General features: G+C 34.4%; 1 protein-coding gene across 6 annotated transcripts in view; it reads right to left on the reverse strand.

Moving 5' to 3' along the window:
• Nucleotides 1-15,904, reverse strand: part of DPYD (dihydropyrimidine dehydrogenase) — an 831,034-nt gene that overhangs the window by 572,804 nt on the left and 242,326 nt on the right. For all 6 annotated transcript variants that reach the window (XM_082686466.1, XM_082686464.1, XM_082686465.1 and 3 more), the window contains one exon: nt 11,226-11,307. In XM_082686466.1, coding sequence (XP_082542592.1) covers nt 11,226-11,307 — 82 coding nt within the window. The remainder of the gene's footprint in view (nt 1-11,225; nt 11,308-15,904) is intronic.

The following is a 15,904-nucleotide window of genomic DNA, read 5'->3' on the forward strand; positions in this document are numbered from 1 at the left end:
TCAAGTAAGCACATACTATTAAAGGTGCTTTATAGCATCTAATAGTGTGTATTTATATTAGAGCTAAACACTAACTGCCGGGTGTTAATATTAGTGTTTAATATTAGAATAAAACACTACTAAATGTACCTAATACCAAAGTTTCTGAATTACAATTTATTCTAAATTTTTAAAGAAGATTTTTCTTTTATTAAACTACTTTTCATTGTAGAGATAGAAAGTTTTACTGTTTATTTTATTAAATAAATAACCTTAAAACCAATATATAATTAAGGCAAGACATAAAAGAAAACTCTAGGTCCAAACATTCTAAATAAAGTTTTAGCAAAAAGAGTAAAACCGCCATCTCCAAAGTTGAGCTGTGGAATGCCCTGCTGATGGCTTAATTCGTGGAAGTGATCCTCAGAATCCCTGACTTTAGGTTTAGTTTATCTACTGCTTCAGCAGAAAAATTCACTAAAGACCCCTATCCTCCCCGAGGTGGTGTGTGTGTGTGCAGTTTAGTTTAGTATTGGCACCACGTGACTTATCAAACATAAACAAAGACATCCCAATCCTTCCACTCTAGTAAACTGAACATGTCTGAGTTCATAACGTACAGGAAAGAAATTCAGATATTTCATATTTCTGCAGCCCATTTCCACCTTAGGCAATGCTATGCAACTGGGAAGAACAAAAACAGTTGAATTATACTTCAGTGTACTGAAAACTGGAAAGATAAGTCACTTGACTCTTGGCGTTAATATATTGGAACTGGGACCGGGAAGACTTCACTATACTGTGGACGGACACTGTGAGAAAGACGGATAATAGCCATTGGGTAAGCAGCTCCATGATGGAAATGAGACAGCAATAATAACAATATTCAGTGAAATGACAGGCACCAGTACTCTTCTCTGCCTGTGCTGGGAATCTAGTCAAATTTCCCTTTTCTAAAAGCCTCAAATTCCTAGTCATCTAATCTGCCTGTGCTGTGGAATCTAGTCAAATTTCCCTTTTCTAAAGGCCTCGGACTCCTAGTCATCTAATCAGTAACTAACTCTCAGTCAGAAAGAACAAGGAAAAAGACTCTTTGACAAAAAAAGTTAAAATTCTGTTTACCTTATGCCTTGGGAAACTGAGATGAAATGTGTAACATGTAACTAAAGCTATTATTACAAGACAACTACAACTACCGAAAACATTCCTGTAGCTGATAGACTATGAAATCGTAATATTATTTGTTAAATAGATATGATATTAGAAAAATGCCACATGCTGAGCATTTTGTTTCTGTTTTTGTTCCTTTTAGTCCTATGTACTTCTTTATATGTAATAGTTCATCTTGATTTTTCTTAAACATGGATTACAACATATAATGTACCTTTCTCTAGTGGCGTTAGTAATAAGGGGCTGAGTACTCAAGCTTTGTAGCTAAATTCAGAATAAATTCACTCTACTTCAAGCTCAGGATAAGAATTATTACTATTCAAATTTAAGGGCTAAATATAGTAAGCCCTGAGCCAAATTTCCATCTAAGATCCTCTTTGGGACTTCATGGAACTTCCTTTACATATCCATAATATGCCTTCATATATATATATAATAATAATATTTGTAATGGAGATAAAGGTTTACAACTTTGTTTTGGAATATAATTCTTTCTTCAAAGAAAATGTGTGATACCCATTATTAAAAATACAGATAAATGCTCCCATAAAATGGCACAAGTTTGCAGAGTGGATGAAACGACAGGACCCATCTATATGTGTGTAAGAGACACATCTGGAACCTAAACATACATCCAGACTGGAAGTGAAGCGATGGAGAACGATCTTTCATGCCAACAGATCTCAAACGAAAGCTGGGGTAGCAATTCTCATACCAGAAAAATTAGATTTTAAGCTGAAGACTGTAGTCAGAGATACAGAAGGACACTATATCATTCATAAAGGGTCTATTCACCAAGAAGACCTAACAATTGTAAATATTTATGCCCCCAATATGGGAGCAGCCAGCTACATAAGCCAACTGTTAATCAAAATAAAGGGTCATATTGCTATCAATACATTAATTGTAGGGGATCTTAATATGCCACTCTCAGTAACAGATTGTCAAAGCAGAAAATCAATAAAGAAACAAGAGCTTTGAATGACACACTGGACCAGGTGAACCTCATAGATATATACAGAACATTCCACCCTAAAACAACAGAATACTCATTCTTCTCCAGTGCACATGGAGCCTTCTCCAGAATAGAGCACATACTGGGTCACAAATTAGGGCTCAATCTCAAAACTGAGATTATTCCCTGCATATTCTCAGACCACCAATGCTTTGAAACTGGAACTCAACCACAAAAAAAAGTTTGGAAGGAATTCAAACACTTGGAAGCTAAAGACGTTCCTGCTGAAGAGTGTTTGGATGAACCAGGAAATCAAAAAAGAACTTAAACAATTTCTGGAAACCAATGACAAAGAAAATGAAGACATATCTGTTCAAAACTTAGGACTTGGGCAGTCCTAAGGGGGAACTACATAGCCATCCAAGCCTCACTCAAAAAACCTGAAAAATCCCCAAAACACCAACTCTCTTTATACCTCAAAGAACTAGAAAATCAACAACAAATTAAGCTGACCCCACGCAAAAGAAAAGAAATAATCAAGATTAGAGCAGAAATCAATGAGTTAGAAAGTAGGGATACAGTAGAACATACCAACGAAACTAGAAGATGGATCTTTGAAAGAATCAATAAGATCGATGAACCAGTGGCAAAACTAATCCAAAAAAAAAAGAGAAGAGGGCCCAAATTAATAAAATTATGAATGAAAGGGGAGAGATCATGATAATACCAAGGACATAGAAACAATTATTATTGTTAATAATTGTTGTTGTTATTATTATTGTTAAACAATTATTATCAGAAATTATTATCAACAGTTATATGCCAATAAGTTAACCAACCTAGAAAAAGTGGATGCATTCTTGGAAACCTATAAACTTCCAAGACTGAAACAGGAAGAACCTGACAACCTGAATAGACCAATATCTAGTAATGAGATTGAAGCAGTGATCAAAACCTCCCAAAAAAGAAGAGCCCAGGACCTGACAGATTTCCTGGGAAATTCTACCAAACATTCAAAGAAGAAATAATACCTATTCCCCCGAAGCTGTTTCAAAAAATTGAAGCAGAAGGAAAACTTCCAGACTCTTTTTTATGACAAACACTACCCTGATCCACAAATCAGACAAAGACCCCATCAAAAAGGAGAATTTCAGACCAATATCACTGATGAATATGGATGCCAAGATGATTCTCAGTAAGATCCTAGCTAATTAAGGATCCAACAGTATATTAAAAAGATTATCCACCATGACCAGGTGGGATTTATCCATGGGATGCAAGGGTGGTTCAACATTCACAAATCAATCAATGTGATAGAACAAATCAGTAAGAGAAGAAAGAAGAACAACATGATCCTCTCAATTGATGCAGAAAAAGCATTTGACAAGATACAGCATCAGTTCCTGATTAAAACTCTTCGAAGTATAGGGATAAAGGGAATATTCCTCAACTTCATAAAATCTGTCTATAAAAAACCCATAGCGAATATCATTCTCAAAGGGGAAAAACTGACAGCCTTTCCATTCAAATCAGGAAAACGACAAGGATGCCCACTCTCACCACTATTGTTCAGCATCGTACTAGAAGTCCTGGCAAGAGCAATCAGACAACAAAAAGAATAAAAGGTATTCGAATTGGCAAAGAAGTAATCAAACTCTCTCTCTTTGCAGATGACATGATATTTTATATGGAAAACCCAAAAGACTCCACCCCCAAACTACTAGAACTCATACAGCAATTCAGTAATGTGCCAGGATACAAAATCAATGCACAGAAATCACTTGCTTTCATATACAGTATCAAAGAAAATACAGACAAGAAAATTAGAGAATCGATTCCATTTACTGTAGCACCAAGAACCACAAGATACCTGGGATAAACCTAACCAAAGAGGAAAGGATCTGTACTTGAGGAACTACAGAACACTCATGAATAAAATTGAAGAAGACATAAAAAGATGGAAAAGCATTCCATGCTCATGAATGAGAAGAATAAACATTGTTAAAATGTTTATAATGCCCAGAGCAATCCATATTTTCAATGCTATCCTAATCAAAATTACACTGGCATTTTTCAAAGTGCTGGAGCAAAGAATCCTAAAATTTGTATGGAACCAGAAGAGACCCCGCATTGCTAAGGAAATGTTGAAAAAGAAAAACAAAACTGGGGGCATCATGTTGCCTGATTCAAGTTTTATTACATAGCTGTGATCACCAAGACAGCATGGTGGCACAAAAACAGACACACAGAACAGTGGCACAGAGTAGAGAGCCCAGATATGGACCTGCAACTTTATGGTCAAATAATCTTCAACAAAGCAGGAAAAAATATACAGTGGAAAAGAGACAGTCTCTTCAGTATTTGGTGCTGGGAAAATTGGACACCAACGTGTAGAAGAATGAAACTTGACCATTCTTTTATACCATACACAAAGACAAACTCTCGAAATGGATAAAAGACCTCACTGTGAGGCAGGAATCCATCAAAATCCTAGAGAAGAACATAGGCAGCAATCTCTTTGACATCGGCCACAGCAACTTCTTTCAAGACATATCTCCAAAGGCAAAGGAAACAAAAGCGAAAATGAACTTTTGGGACTTCATCAAGATCAAAACCTTCTCCACAGCAAAGGAAAGAGTAAACAAAACAAAAAGGCAACCCATGGAGGGGCGCCTGGGTGGCTCAGTGGGTTAAGCCGCTGCCTTCGGCTCAGGTCATGAACTCAGAGTCCTGGGATCGAGTCCCGCATCGGGCTCTCTGCTCGGCAGGGAGCCTGCTTCCCTTCCTCTCTCCTGCCTCTCTGCCTACTTGTGATCTCTCTCTGTCAAATAAATAAAATCTTTAAAAAAAAAAAAGGCAACCCATGGAATGGAGAAGATATTCACAAATGATGCTACAAAGGGTAATATCGAAGATCTATAAAAAACTCCTCAAAGTCAACACTCAAAACACAGATATTCATGTCGAAAAATGGGCAGAAGACATGAAAAGACACTTCTCCAAAGAAGACATACAAATGGCTAACAGACACATGAAAAAATGTTCATCATCATTAGCCATCAGGGAGATTCAAATCAAAACCACATTGAGATACTACCTTACATCAGTTAGAGTGGCCAAAATTAACAGGATAGTAAACAACATGTGCTGGAGAAGATGTGGAGAAAGGGGAACCTTCCTGCACTGTTGTTGGGAATGCAAATCGATACAGCCACTTTGGAAAACAGTGTGGAAATTCCTTAAGAAATTAAAAATAGGGCTTCCCTATGACCCTGCAATTGCACTACTGGGTATTTACCCCAAAGATACAGATGTAGTGAAAAGAAGGGCCATATATACCCCAATATTCAGAGCAGCAATGTCCATAATTGCCAAACTGTGGAAAGAGTCAAGATGCCCTTCAGCAGATGAATGGATCAAGAAGATATGGTCCATATATACAATGGAATATTATGCCTCCATCAGAAAGGATGAATGCCCAACTTCTGTATCAAAATGGACGGGACTGGAGGAGATTATGCTGAGTGAAATAAGCAGAGAAAGTAAGTTATCAGATGGTTTCACTTACTTGCTTTAGGAATAACAGAGGGCATTATGAAAAGGAAAGGAAAAGTAATTGTGGGAAATCAGAGCAGGGGAGATGAATCAGGACCAACTGTGGACTCTGAGAAACAAACTGAGGGTTCTGGAGGGGATGCAGGTCAGGGGTTGGGTGAGCCTGGTGGTGGGTATTAAGGAGGGCACGTATTGCATGGAGCACTGGGCGTGGTTCATAAACAATAATCTTGGAACACTAAAAAAATAAAATAAAATTTAAAAAGTAATAAAGTAAAATAAAAATACAGATAACAATTTATATGATCTTCACATTGTGATAGACTATTTGGCTAAAGAGATAAAATATTTCCAGAATCCCTAAGATAGGAGATCAAATGGAAAAATTTTAAAAATATTTCCCTTCTTTAGACACAAAAACTATTTTGTAGGTATTGATACATTTCTCTCCTTCCAGTAGAGTTATGATATGATTTTATATTATTTTCCAATAACATTCTATAATAATAGAAATGCTTCAAATAACTATAATAAGAAAGAAGATGCTGTAGAGAGGTTATCACAAACAAGATCTCAGTTAGATATTTTTACTCAAATTATGAAGCAGAAGACATGCCTAGTAATTAAAAATTAACTTTAATTAAATTCTATCAAAATATTTTGAGAAATGTCAAATATAAAAATATCTAGAAAAAATAAAAAAATATTTAAGCAGATTTATAGTTTTTAGCTTTTAATAATGAAGTCATTAGAAATAGTGTGAAGATTGAAACAAAAGTATTTATATCCACATATTTTCTGAATTGCAAAACATATAAAAAAAACAGTATCTAATCTAAAAGTTAGTGACACTGACATGAATATCATAAGAGGCTTTGTAAAACTCTACTAGGGTTAAAAATAATATAAATGTTTATATAAAATAAAGAGGTTTTATAAAAATACAGCTAAGATGCTATTTCTTCTAAAGAATAAACAATTATATTATACTAGATCCTTTGAAGCAAAATAAGCTGAGTATATTTGAGAAATTAAAAGTTGTGTATTCTGCTGCTAAGTAAAATAAAAAACAAAAATTTGAATTCTATCACAAGAATATATGAACAGATAAAAATATTACCCTAAGCAATTCTGTGCAAAAGGAAAAAACAAAATTACAATTATTCAAGAAAAATAACAATAATAATATTAATGAAAATATAGAGATACTGAGAAGGGTTTATTAAAAAAGAAATTAATAATTAAAAATCATTTCATTATTCAACCCAGAAAAAAGAAAAGTAAGTATACAACTCAAAACATTAAAACAGAAAAATAAATGTAAGGATAGCAGGAAGAAAGAATTAATAAAGTCAGCAATTAGAGAATAAGAAAACATAAAACTGAAAGGTGGTTCTTTTTTTTTTTTTTTTAAGATTTTATTTATTTATTTGACAGAGAGAGAGATCACAAGAAGTCAGAGCAGCAGGCAAAGAGAAAGGGGGGTGGGAAGCAGGTACCCCACTGAGCAGAAAGCCCGACACGAGACTTGATCCCAGGACCCTGAGATCATGACCTGAACAAAGGCAGAGGCTTAACCCACTGAGCCACGTAGGCGCCCAAGAGGTGGTTTTTTTTTTTTTTTTAAAGATTTTTTATTTATTTGTCAGAGACAGAGGGAGAGAGAGTGAGCACAGGCAGACAGAGAGGCAGGCAGAGGCAGAGGGAGAAGCAGGCTCTCTGCCGAGCAAGGAGCCCGATGTGGGACTCGATCCCAGGACGCTGGGATCATGACCTGAGCCGAAGGCAGCTGCTTAACCAACTGAGCCACCCAGGCGTCCCGAGGTGGTTCTTTTAAAGCATATATGAACTACAGAAACTACTACCTACTCTTATCAAGAAAAAACTTAAGAAAATATAATGTAGAAGTTTAGAAATCAGAGACACAGATGGGATACAGAGGAGATTATCAGAGACATAGATGAGATATTCTTATTGCATAGAGGATAATGTATTTAAATCTGTGCTAATTATTCCAAAAGTCTCAGTGAAACAATTTTTTTCTAGGAAAATACATATTGGCCAAATTGATATGAAAATGAAATACATGAAAAGACTAATAACCATTAAAAATAAAAAGTCAGGGGCACCTGGCTAGACCAGTCGGTGGAGCACGGAGCTCTTGATCTCAGGGTTGTGAGTTTGAGCCCCACGCTTGGTATATAAATTAGTTAAATTAGTAAAATTTAAAACATTTTTTTTAAAAGGTAAAAGTTCCATCTCTCATAAAAAGGCTTTGAGGTCAGAGTGACAAAATTTTCAAAGTTAGTAAAATAGTTAAGTCTCATCTCAAAACAATATTCTTACCAATAAGGAAATAATGAAATGCTGAGAAATTTATTTTTATAAGGCTACCATAATTTTATTACCAAAACTCACAAAGATAACAAACATAAATAAATGAAACAAATGGGCTTTCAGTATATTTGAAACTATGCAAGGACATCAATGGTATTTGTCTATCCTCTGCCTATTTCCCATTTTCATACCCGTTACATAAATATAGGAAATAGAAAATATTTAAAAAGACTAACAGAGCAAATGTATATGTACAGATATAATAAAACAATGCAAAAGTGGATACATTCCAGAATGCAAAGGTTTATATAATTCAATACATTAACTGAACATTTAATGTTTAATGTATTTAAAATGGCCTTTAAAAAATTTTTATTTGCTCTCTATTTGTATATATTGTATATTTTTTCTTTTACATTCTTTATATATCATTTTTTTCTTCTACTATTTCTTTGGCTGGAATCTCTAGTATGTTAGAAAAGAGTGTTAATACAAAGTGTCCTTTTTTGTCTTTGAGATAACATTTTTAATTATATTGAACAGACTTTGTTTTTCTAGACCTAGAATATTAAAATTTTATTGGGGAAGGGGTGTGAAATTTTTTTTTTTAAAGATTTTATTTATTTATCTGATAGACAGAGATCACAAGTAGGCAGAGAGGCAGGCAGAGAGACGGGGGGAAGCAGGCTCCCTCCTAAGCAGAGAGCCCAATGTGGGGCTTGATCCCAGGACCCTGGGATCATAACCTGAACCAAAGGCAGAGGGTTTAACCCACTGAGCCACCCAGGCAACCCTTGACTCTTGGTGTTGGCTCAGGCCATGATCTCAGGGTTGAGGCACTGAGCCTTACTCACATCAGGCTCTAAGCTCAGTTGGGATTCTGCTTGGGATTTTCGCCCTGTCCCCTGTCCCAACTGCCCATTCATGCTCTCTCACTCTCTTTTTCCCTAAGATAAATAAATCTTAAAAAAAAAAAAAGAATATAGAACTGGAGTTTGAATGGATGGTTTTAGAATAGTAATCATACCACTTCACAAAAGTAAATTCTCAGCTATTATCTCTTGAATAAATTCAGCAAACCTATTAGAAAAAAAAAACTGAACACCAAGATAATGCTAGACCTTGAAAGCCAGAAACACACGCATACATACATCTATACAGACAGACAGACACATACACACATATACACACATACATGAGGATATGTCATATGCTGTGCAGGAATCAAACAGTATGGACTCAGAGCAAAATTCACTTCATTGCCAGGAAATTATTGTTGACTTAAAAATATAAAATGTTAGTTGAGAAGCAGAAACAGAAGGAATGTTAAGAAGAATCTGGTGAGGAGGAAAAGGAGGTAATAAGTTTAGACTTTTTAAAAAAATACGTATCTTCTTATGGCTGAAATTTATAAGTCATAAAAGCTGCAAGTGTCCTATCCTGCAAGTCCTCAAAGCAGAAAAGGAATCTCATTGCTGTCTCTCCTTGTAATTATACATATAATTCAATTTTTACAAAGCAAGTTTTAACATCTCTCTTTCTCATCTTAAAACAACCTGAAAGGTGGACAAGATAATATTAACCTCCTCTTTAATTTAGGTTCTAATTTTTATTGACAATATGATAAAATCACAAGGTTTAAAAACCAAATGTTCAAAATGGTTGTAAGTTCTTCCCACACCTTCCCAAAAGCAAATTTATTCTCTCAGATTCTTCTCTTTCTAGAAATATTCTCTGCATATATAAACAGATAAGTTTCTATTTTACACAAATGGTAGTACACACTGTTACCTTTGAACAGATATGGACGAAATCTAGGGATACTAATTGACTTTGTCATAGTTATCTGACTATAAAATTAGAAAGTTGCATGACTAAAGCTAAAATGTGTATTTTTCTGGCACTTAGTATATTCACTACTACTATGTTCTTGATGGGTTTCCTAATGAGAGTAATGGGTATGCCCTAATTTATGCAATATATCTGGTACTGCAAAAATTGAATGTGATTTTGCAATTACTTATAAGATAAATTTAGAAGTGCTTTAAATTAATTTCTGATTCATCTTCAATTGGTACTAACACCCAGTATATTAGTTTACACTTAATATATTAGTTTGAGTCCCAATAAATACTTTCCTTATTTAATGAGATTTAGGTAGGCACTTGTATTCAGAATGAAAGACATTTAAAGAACTTTCCAGAATATATTTTTAAAAAGCAAATAATCATCCTTAAATGATCTATTTTGAACACTATTTTTGAACGCCAAGCTTTCATAAACTTGTGCACAGTTGTTCTGTGTACTTACTTGTTATAAGGTTTTTTGTTTAGTGATTATGTGTAAATGCTTTATCCCAGCCACTGCCAAACAAAATGTAATTAAAAGTGCAAAAGCACAAAATTTGTTTTGAGTGTTTAAACCCTTTTGATTATTTTAGTTTTTATTTCTAAATGCAAGAGCCACAAGTTTGTTAATCACTTTTCAAAATATCTTTTGCATGCACTTACAGAATGTATTATGTAAACCACAGTACTTTATTAATGTACTGTGTATATCTATGGTATATAATTAACATTTTTGAAACCAAAATAGCAATATGTTCAAGTGAAGAGCCAGAGTTTAATATTCCTAATTCATAGAAAAGAATAGGAATATCTACAGACAAATTCTGAAAGTATAAATGTTAACTTCTGGCCACCTTTAAAAGAATAACATTTATTTCACAAAACAATGAAAAACACAAAGCTGTTGCTTTCTACCACACTGATTTGCTGCTTATGTTAAGAAAGGACTATCACATTAACAGTACTGACATGATGCATATAATAAATAAAATAAACCTCTCTAAGAAATTATGGTCCAAATTGTGAAATACAAATATTTCAAAGTGCATACAACTTGCATGAAAAAAATGTGATTAAAGAAACGAAATCCTTCTATTAGCTGCATTGAACCCCTAAAGCAATTTAGGAATTTGTTTCTTACAGACAATTAATCACATGCAGGCGTGCCAGATGAGAACTATTGATTGCCCTTTTCCAGGCTAGTGGCATTCAGACAGTAGACAGACAAATGCCCTAAGCAAGGAGAAGCATCTTTCTGATTCTGCCTGGTGTAGCTTTTAATTGTTCTCTCCTAAAATGTGTGACATTTTGCTGTTAATCTTTAGTGTAGAGCTTATTCCTTTCTCTTTGAGCAATATACATGTGTTATATTTTTCATTTACCTTTACACCAAGGTCCTTCATAAGCTCAATCTCAAAATTCACTGCATCATATGATAGCCGGAACTGAGGGATTTCGGAAATACTGGGGGAAAAAAAGAAAAGTAAAAGAAGCATTTGTGGAAAAAATCACTAATCTTTAAAAAATGCAACATGTTTATACTGATCAGTATTAAAGGAATAAACACCTTTTCTAAGAGTATGTTCACATCACATAAGTGTGAGAACATCCAAATTTTACACACATGACACAATATTATATGAACAACAGTAGATATAGTAGCAAATGATATGTAAATAAATATAAACAATGGAAAACAAATTGGTCAAAACAATTGGCCAAAAGCAATTCCAACACTTCAAAATTTATTAAAGTATTTAGTTGAATTCTCTACCAATAATCCTATGAATTCCTAAAAAACAAAAGCTTAAAAACACAAAAATTAGGGGCGCCTGCCTGGTTCAGTGGGTTAAGGCACTGCCTTCGGCTCTGGTCATGATCTCAGGGTCCTGGGATCGAGCCCCACATCAGGCTCTCTTCTCAGCGGGGAACCTGCTTCCCCCTATCTCTCTGCCTGCCTTTCTGCCTACTTGTGATCTCTCTGTCAAATAAATAAATAAAATATTTTTAAAAACAACAAAAATTAGCTGAAATTTATTTTTAGTGTTTAATATATGTATATACATATACCTATATACATATATATTTCACAAATACACCACAAGCTTGTTCAAATTCAAACCTAAACTTTGTGTTACCATGCTGTTTCGATATTATGGGATTGGTTCCATGTGATCCATAGAACACTTTTTATAGTAAACCAATCTTCTTCTATTAAAGCAGTAGGTGTCCCAAAGGATACAGTCATTAAAAAGTAATCCTATGTAATAGTAATGCTTGCTGTTTGCACTTAAAAAAATGAGTCCTAAAATATAACCATTTCAATAGTATAATAGTTTATAGAGTATCAGAGTTAAGGGCAAATAACTCTTCATGTTTTGTAGCAATTAGAAGACTATTTATGTTCATGAACATATAGTAATTCATTTATTCAGTTATCTACTTATTCAATAAGTATTTACAAAGAGCCAGACACAGGCATTAGCTACAGGGACTTGATGGTGAATTTTACCAAATTCCCACTTTTGATATACTCTCCTGGGATAAAGTTACATAAACAGATAATTACAATAGAATGTAGTACATGCAATGAAGGGGATATATCCAGGGATTATGGAGTTAAATTTGTAAAATAAATAAATAATTGTTGAAGATGAACCTGACGGATCATTCAGTTCTAAGTCTTCTAAAGTGCTTGCAGATTTTTCATTCTTTGGTGACTTAAGAACTTAACTGTTCAATTACTTTTCATACATAAAACAATTAGCAAGATACCGTGCTCAGTGCTACAGAAAATGCAACATATTAAACAGTATAAAAATCAATGCCCTACACTAAAGGAGCTTTCCATCTAATTAGGACATAAGATTATAATTAAGAGTAAATTTGGGCCTAGGTCAAAGATAAAAATCTCTTAAGCTGACTTGTAGACCCTAGCCATACTACGTCAAAGTCATCATAATGCTCTGGGCACCAAAGAGGGGCCTTTGTAGGGTCTTACAGGGGAATATGGGCAGTTGTAATTGTGACACATTTTATTCACCAATGGATGAGGTCAGCAGAGAGAAGGGAGATTATACACATACACAGAACTATTTGACAAATGTAAAATATCAATGTGAACAACAGTGTTTCAAAGGAGGGGAGGCTTATTATGGGATGTGATAATCCGGTAGGTGAAATGTGATAAATGATCAACTTTCAGCTAAGTGGAAAAGAAGGAAGGCATCCGAGGACAAAGAAAACGACAAGGAGGAGGAACAGAAAGGGGAGGAGGACAAGAGCGTGCATACTGTGTTCAGGGAATGGCAAATGAAGCAGAGGAGTGTCAGGAGGCTCTAGCAGTAACACCACAGCCCTGCAGTCAGATTCTCCGATTACTAGATGAGTTCCTCTTTGTCTCAGAGCTTTAAATGTCATCTACATGTAATAAATTTCACATTTTTATCCTCAGACCTAAATTCTAGACCTTCAGGTTCACTTGCATGTCTAATAGTTCTCTCAGATTTATCATGCCCCAAACTAAACTTTGGGTCCTCCATCCTAACACTGGTCCTCAGACATTTCCATTTTATGGGTTGCTCAAGCCCCAAATCCCATCATCTCTATTCCCTTACCAGCATAATTCCAAACCCGGGTGCATGCCATAAGTGGGTGTACTGATTTAGACAATTTAAAACAGTTATAAGACTGATTAAAATACACCCTGTATTTTCACCATGAGCTGCTCTCAACAATGTCACTGACAGTCTAAAGTCAGTCTATCAAAAATCTTTGGTAGATCTAAATTCTAAATAATCACTGTGGTTGCTGTAGAGTTCTAGTAACATGTGTATATGCTTTAAATTGTTCCATTTTTATTATCCATCCTTCAATAAACATTGAGATCTACAGGGAAGTTAATGTGGGAAATTCCAACTAAATAGTGGCCACTGGCACAGGCTGGTTCAGTTATAAGCATTCCTTATTCCAACTGCCCATAAGTGGCCTGTGTCTCCACCCCTCACTATTACATTCTAATGTTTAAACAGTTGATTTGGAATTGATAAAATGATAGACATGACACAATATGAATTACTTTAACTCTTTAATCTTGGCCAACTATGAGGAGTTTTTGTTTAAAATTAAAATTAAAATAGTGAAACCATGTGAACTATATCTTTAATATTGAAATTATTTCAATTGTTAATGTCTTTTTATAAGAATGAATCAAAATAATTTTTATTACTGATTATTACATGATTATTTCTGAAAATAACTTTACTGCATAGACTAGGCAATAAACATATTTTTAAAAAAATCTATTCCAGGCGTCAAATGTGCTAGATACACATCAATAAAATGAAAGAAAAGGAAAAAAAAAAACACTAATGCATTTATTTAAAAGAAAAAAGGAAAACTAATGCATTTATCCTCACCTGACATATTCTATGTTTAAAAGAAAAAAGAAAACCTAATGCATTATCATCACCTGACATATTCTATATTTGGTTTACTGTTTGTTATTGTCTGCCTCCTATCACTAGAGTGTAAGCCCTATGAGAACAAGAACTTTGTTTTGTCTACTTTTGAGCTCTAGTGCCTGAGATAATTACCACCACATAGAAGATCAATAAATATGGAAGGGGGGACAGGAGGGAGGGAAAAGGTATGAAGAAATATCAGGTCATGGCTTTCTGTGCCAAACTAGATGCACTGTCTCCTAGATTACGAGGAGCTACTGAGAGATTTCACATTGAAGACTGATATAATCAGATTTGAAAAATTACAATAAAAATGAATTTGAAAAAGACAAATCAGGAAGCAAAGAGAACCATTTGGAATCTATACTGTAGTGGTGAGATGTTAGGGGCATAGAGGTGGAAGGGGTAAAGGGCATTTTAAAAAGTAGTCACAAAGCATAAATTGCCAGGATACTGAAGAGTAGTGCAAATAATTCCCATATGTCTTGATGATGCCATCCACTGAGAGAATAAACTCGGGAAGAGGAGCAATATTGGTATGATGAAGTTTATGAAGAGATGTCCAGGATGTGAATGTATGGCCAGGACAGAGAGAGGCGTTAGGACAAATACAGATTTTTAAATAGTTTGCATGTAAGTGATAACTGAAACAAGGAGAGTAAATGAGATCACTGGCAAGACTACATGGTAAGAAAAAGGATATAAAAGAATGGAATACAGAATTTCATTGGAAGGATTACTCCCCAAGTTTGTTGTGCTTATGAAAACAAACTTTTTATATTCCTCTATCTGTGCTCTTCTAACAATCTAAAGTGTTGAAGAAACTATTCTTGTGGCAACCAAAAATCCTTTAGTACTGTCAGTGGAGTGTCAGAAACACTGAAACACTAAAACAACCACTGCCCAAATGAAACAAAACAAAAACTTTATTCCATGTTCATGTTTCTTTCAAGTGAGTGGGATTAACCTGTAACAACTCCCACTCTTTTCAACTCACAATTCTTATACTTTAATAGAGCTTTGCTTCTGTGTCTTATGGTACAGATACCACACTTTAAATTTGTGTTACATCACATATTTTCTTAAAATATTTCCTATTGTTATAACTATTTCACCTAAATCCCATTTTTCGTTATTGTGAACTAATGTGATATGCAACAGACATTGTGAAAATGTTTGAAATAACTAAAGCAAAGGAAACCATTGCTCTGACATTACAAAAATGTCATAGTTCATGTATATTAATTTTTATAAGGAAAATACAAAATCAAAAGTATATATTTATGCATGCACACTTACGGTCTGTTAATACCGTCTTTATTTCTCTTTGTTACCATAATATCAAGGGCTTTAACCTTTTTAAACTCATGTCCTAAAAAAAAAAAAGCCACAGTGGGAGGAAAGCAAAACTACTGATTAATTTAATATTGTTGCCATGTCAAAAAAATCAATCATGTTCAATGCAATAGGGATTAAGTCCTTGCTATCTTTCACCAACTTTAGTGATTTTTTTTTTTTTTAAAGTGGTTGTGATACTAATTCACCAGGGATAAAAGAATCTGTTTGGATGCAAAGGAGAAAGAAAGATAAAACTTGAC

This window comes from Mustela nivalis, assembly GCF_964662115.1.
Source record: "Mustela nivalis genome assembly, chromosome: 10".
NCBI classification, from domain to species: domain Eukaryota; kingdom Metazoa; phylum Chordata; class Mammalia; order Carnivora; family Mustelidae; genus Mustela; species Mustela nivalis.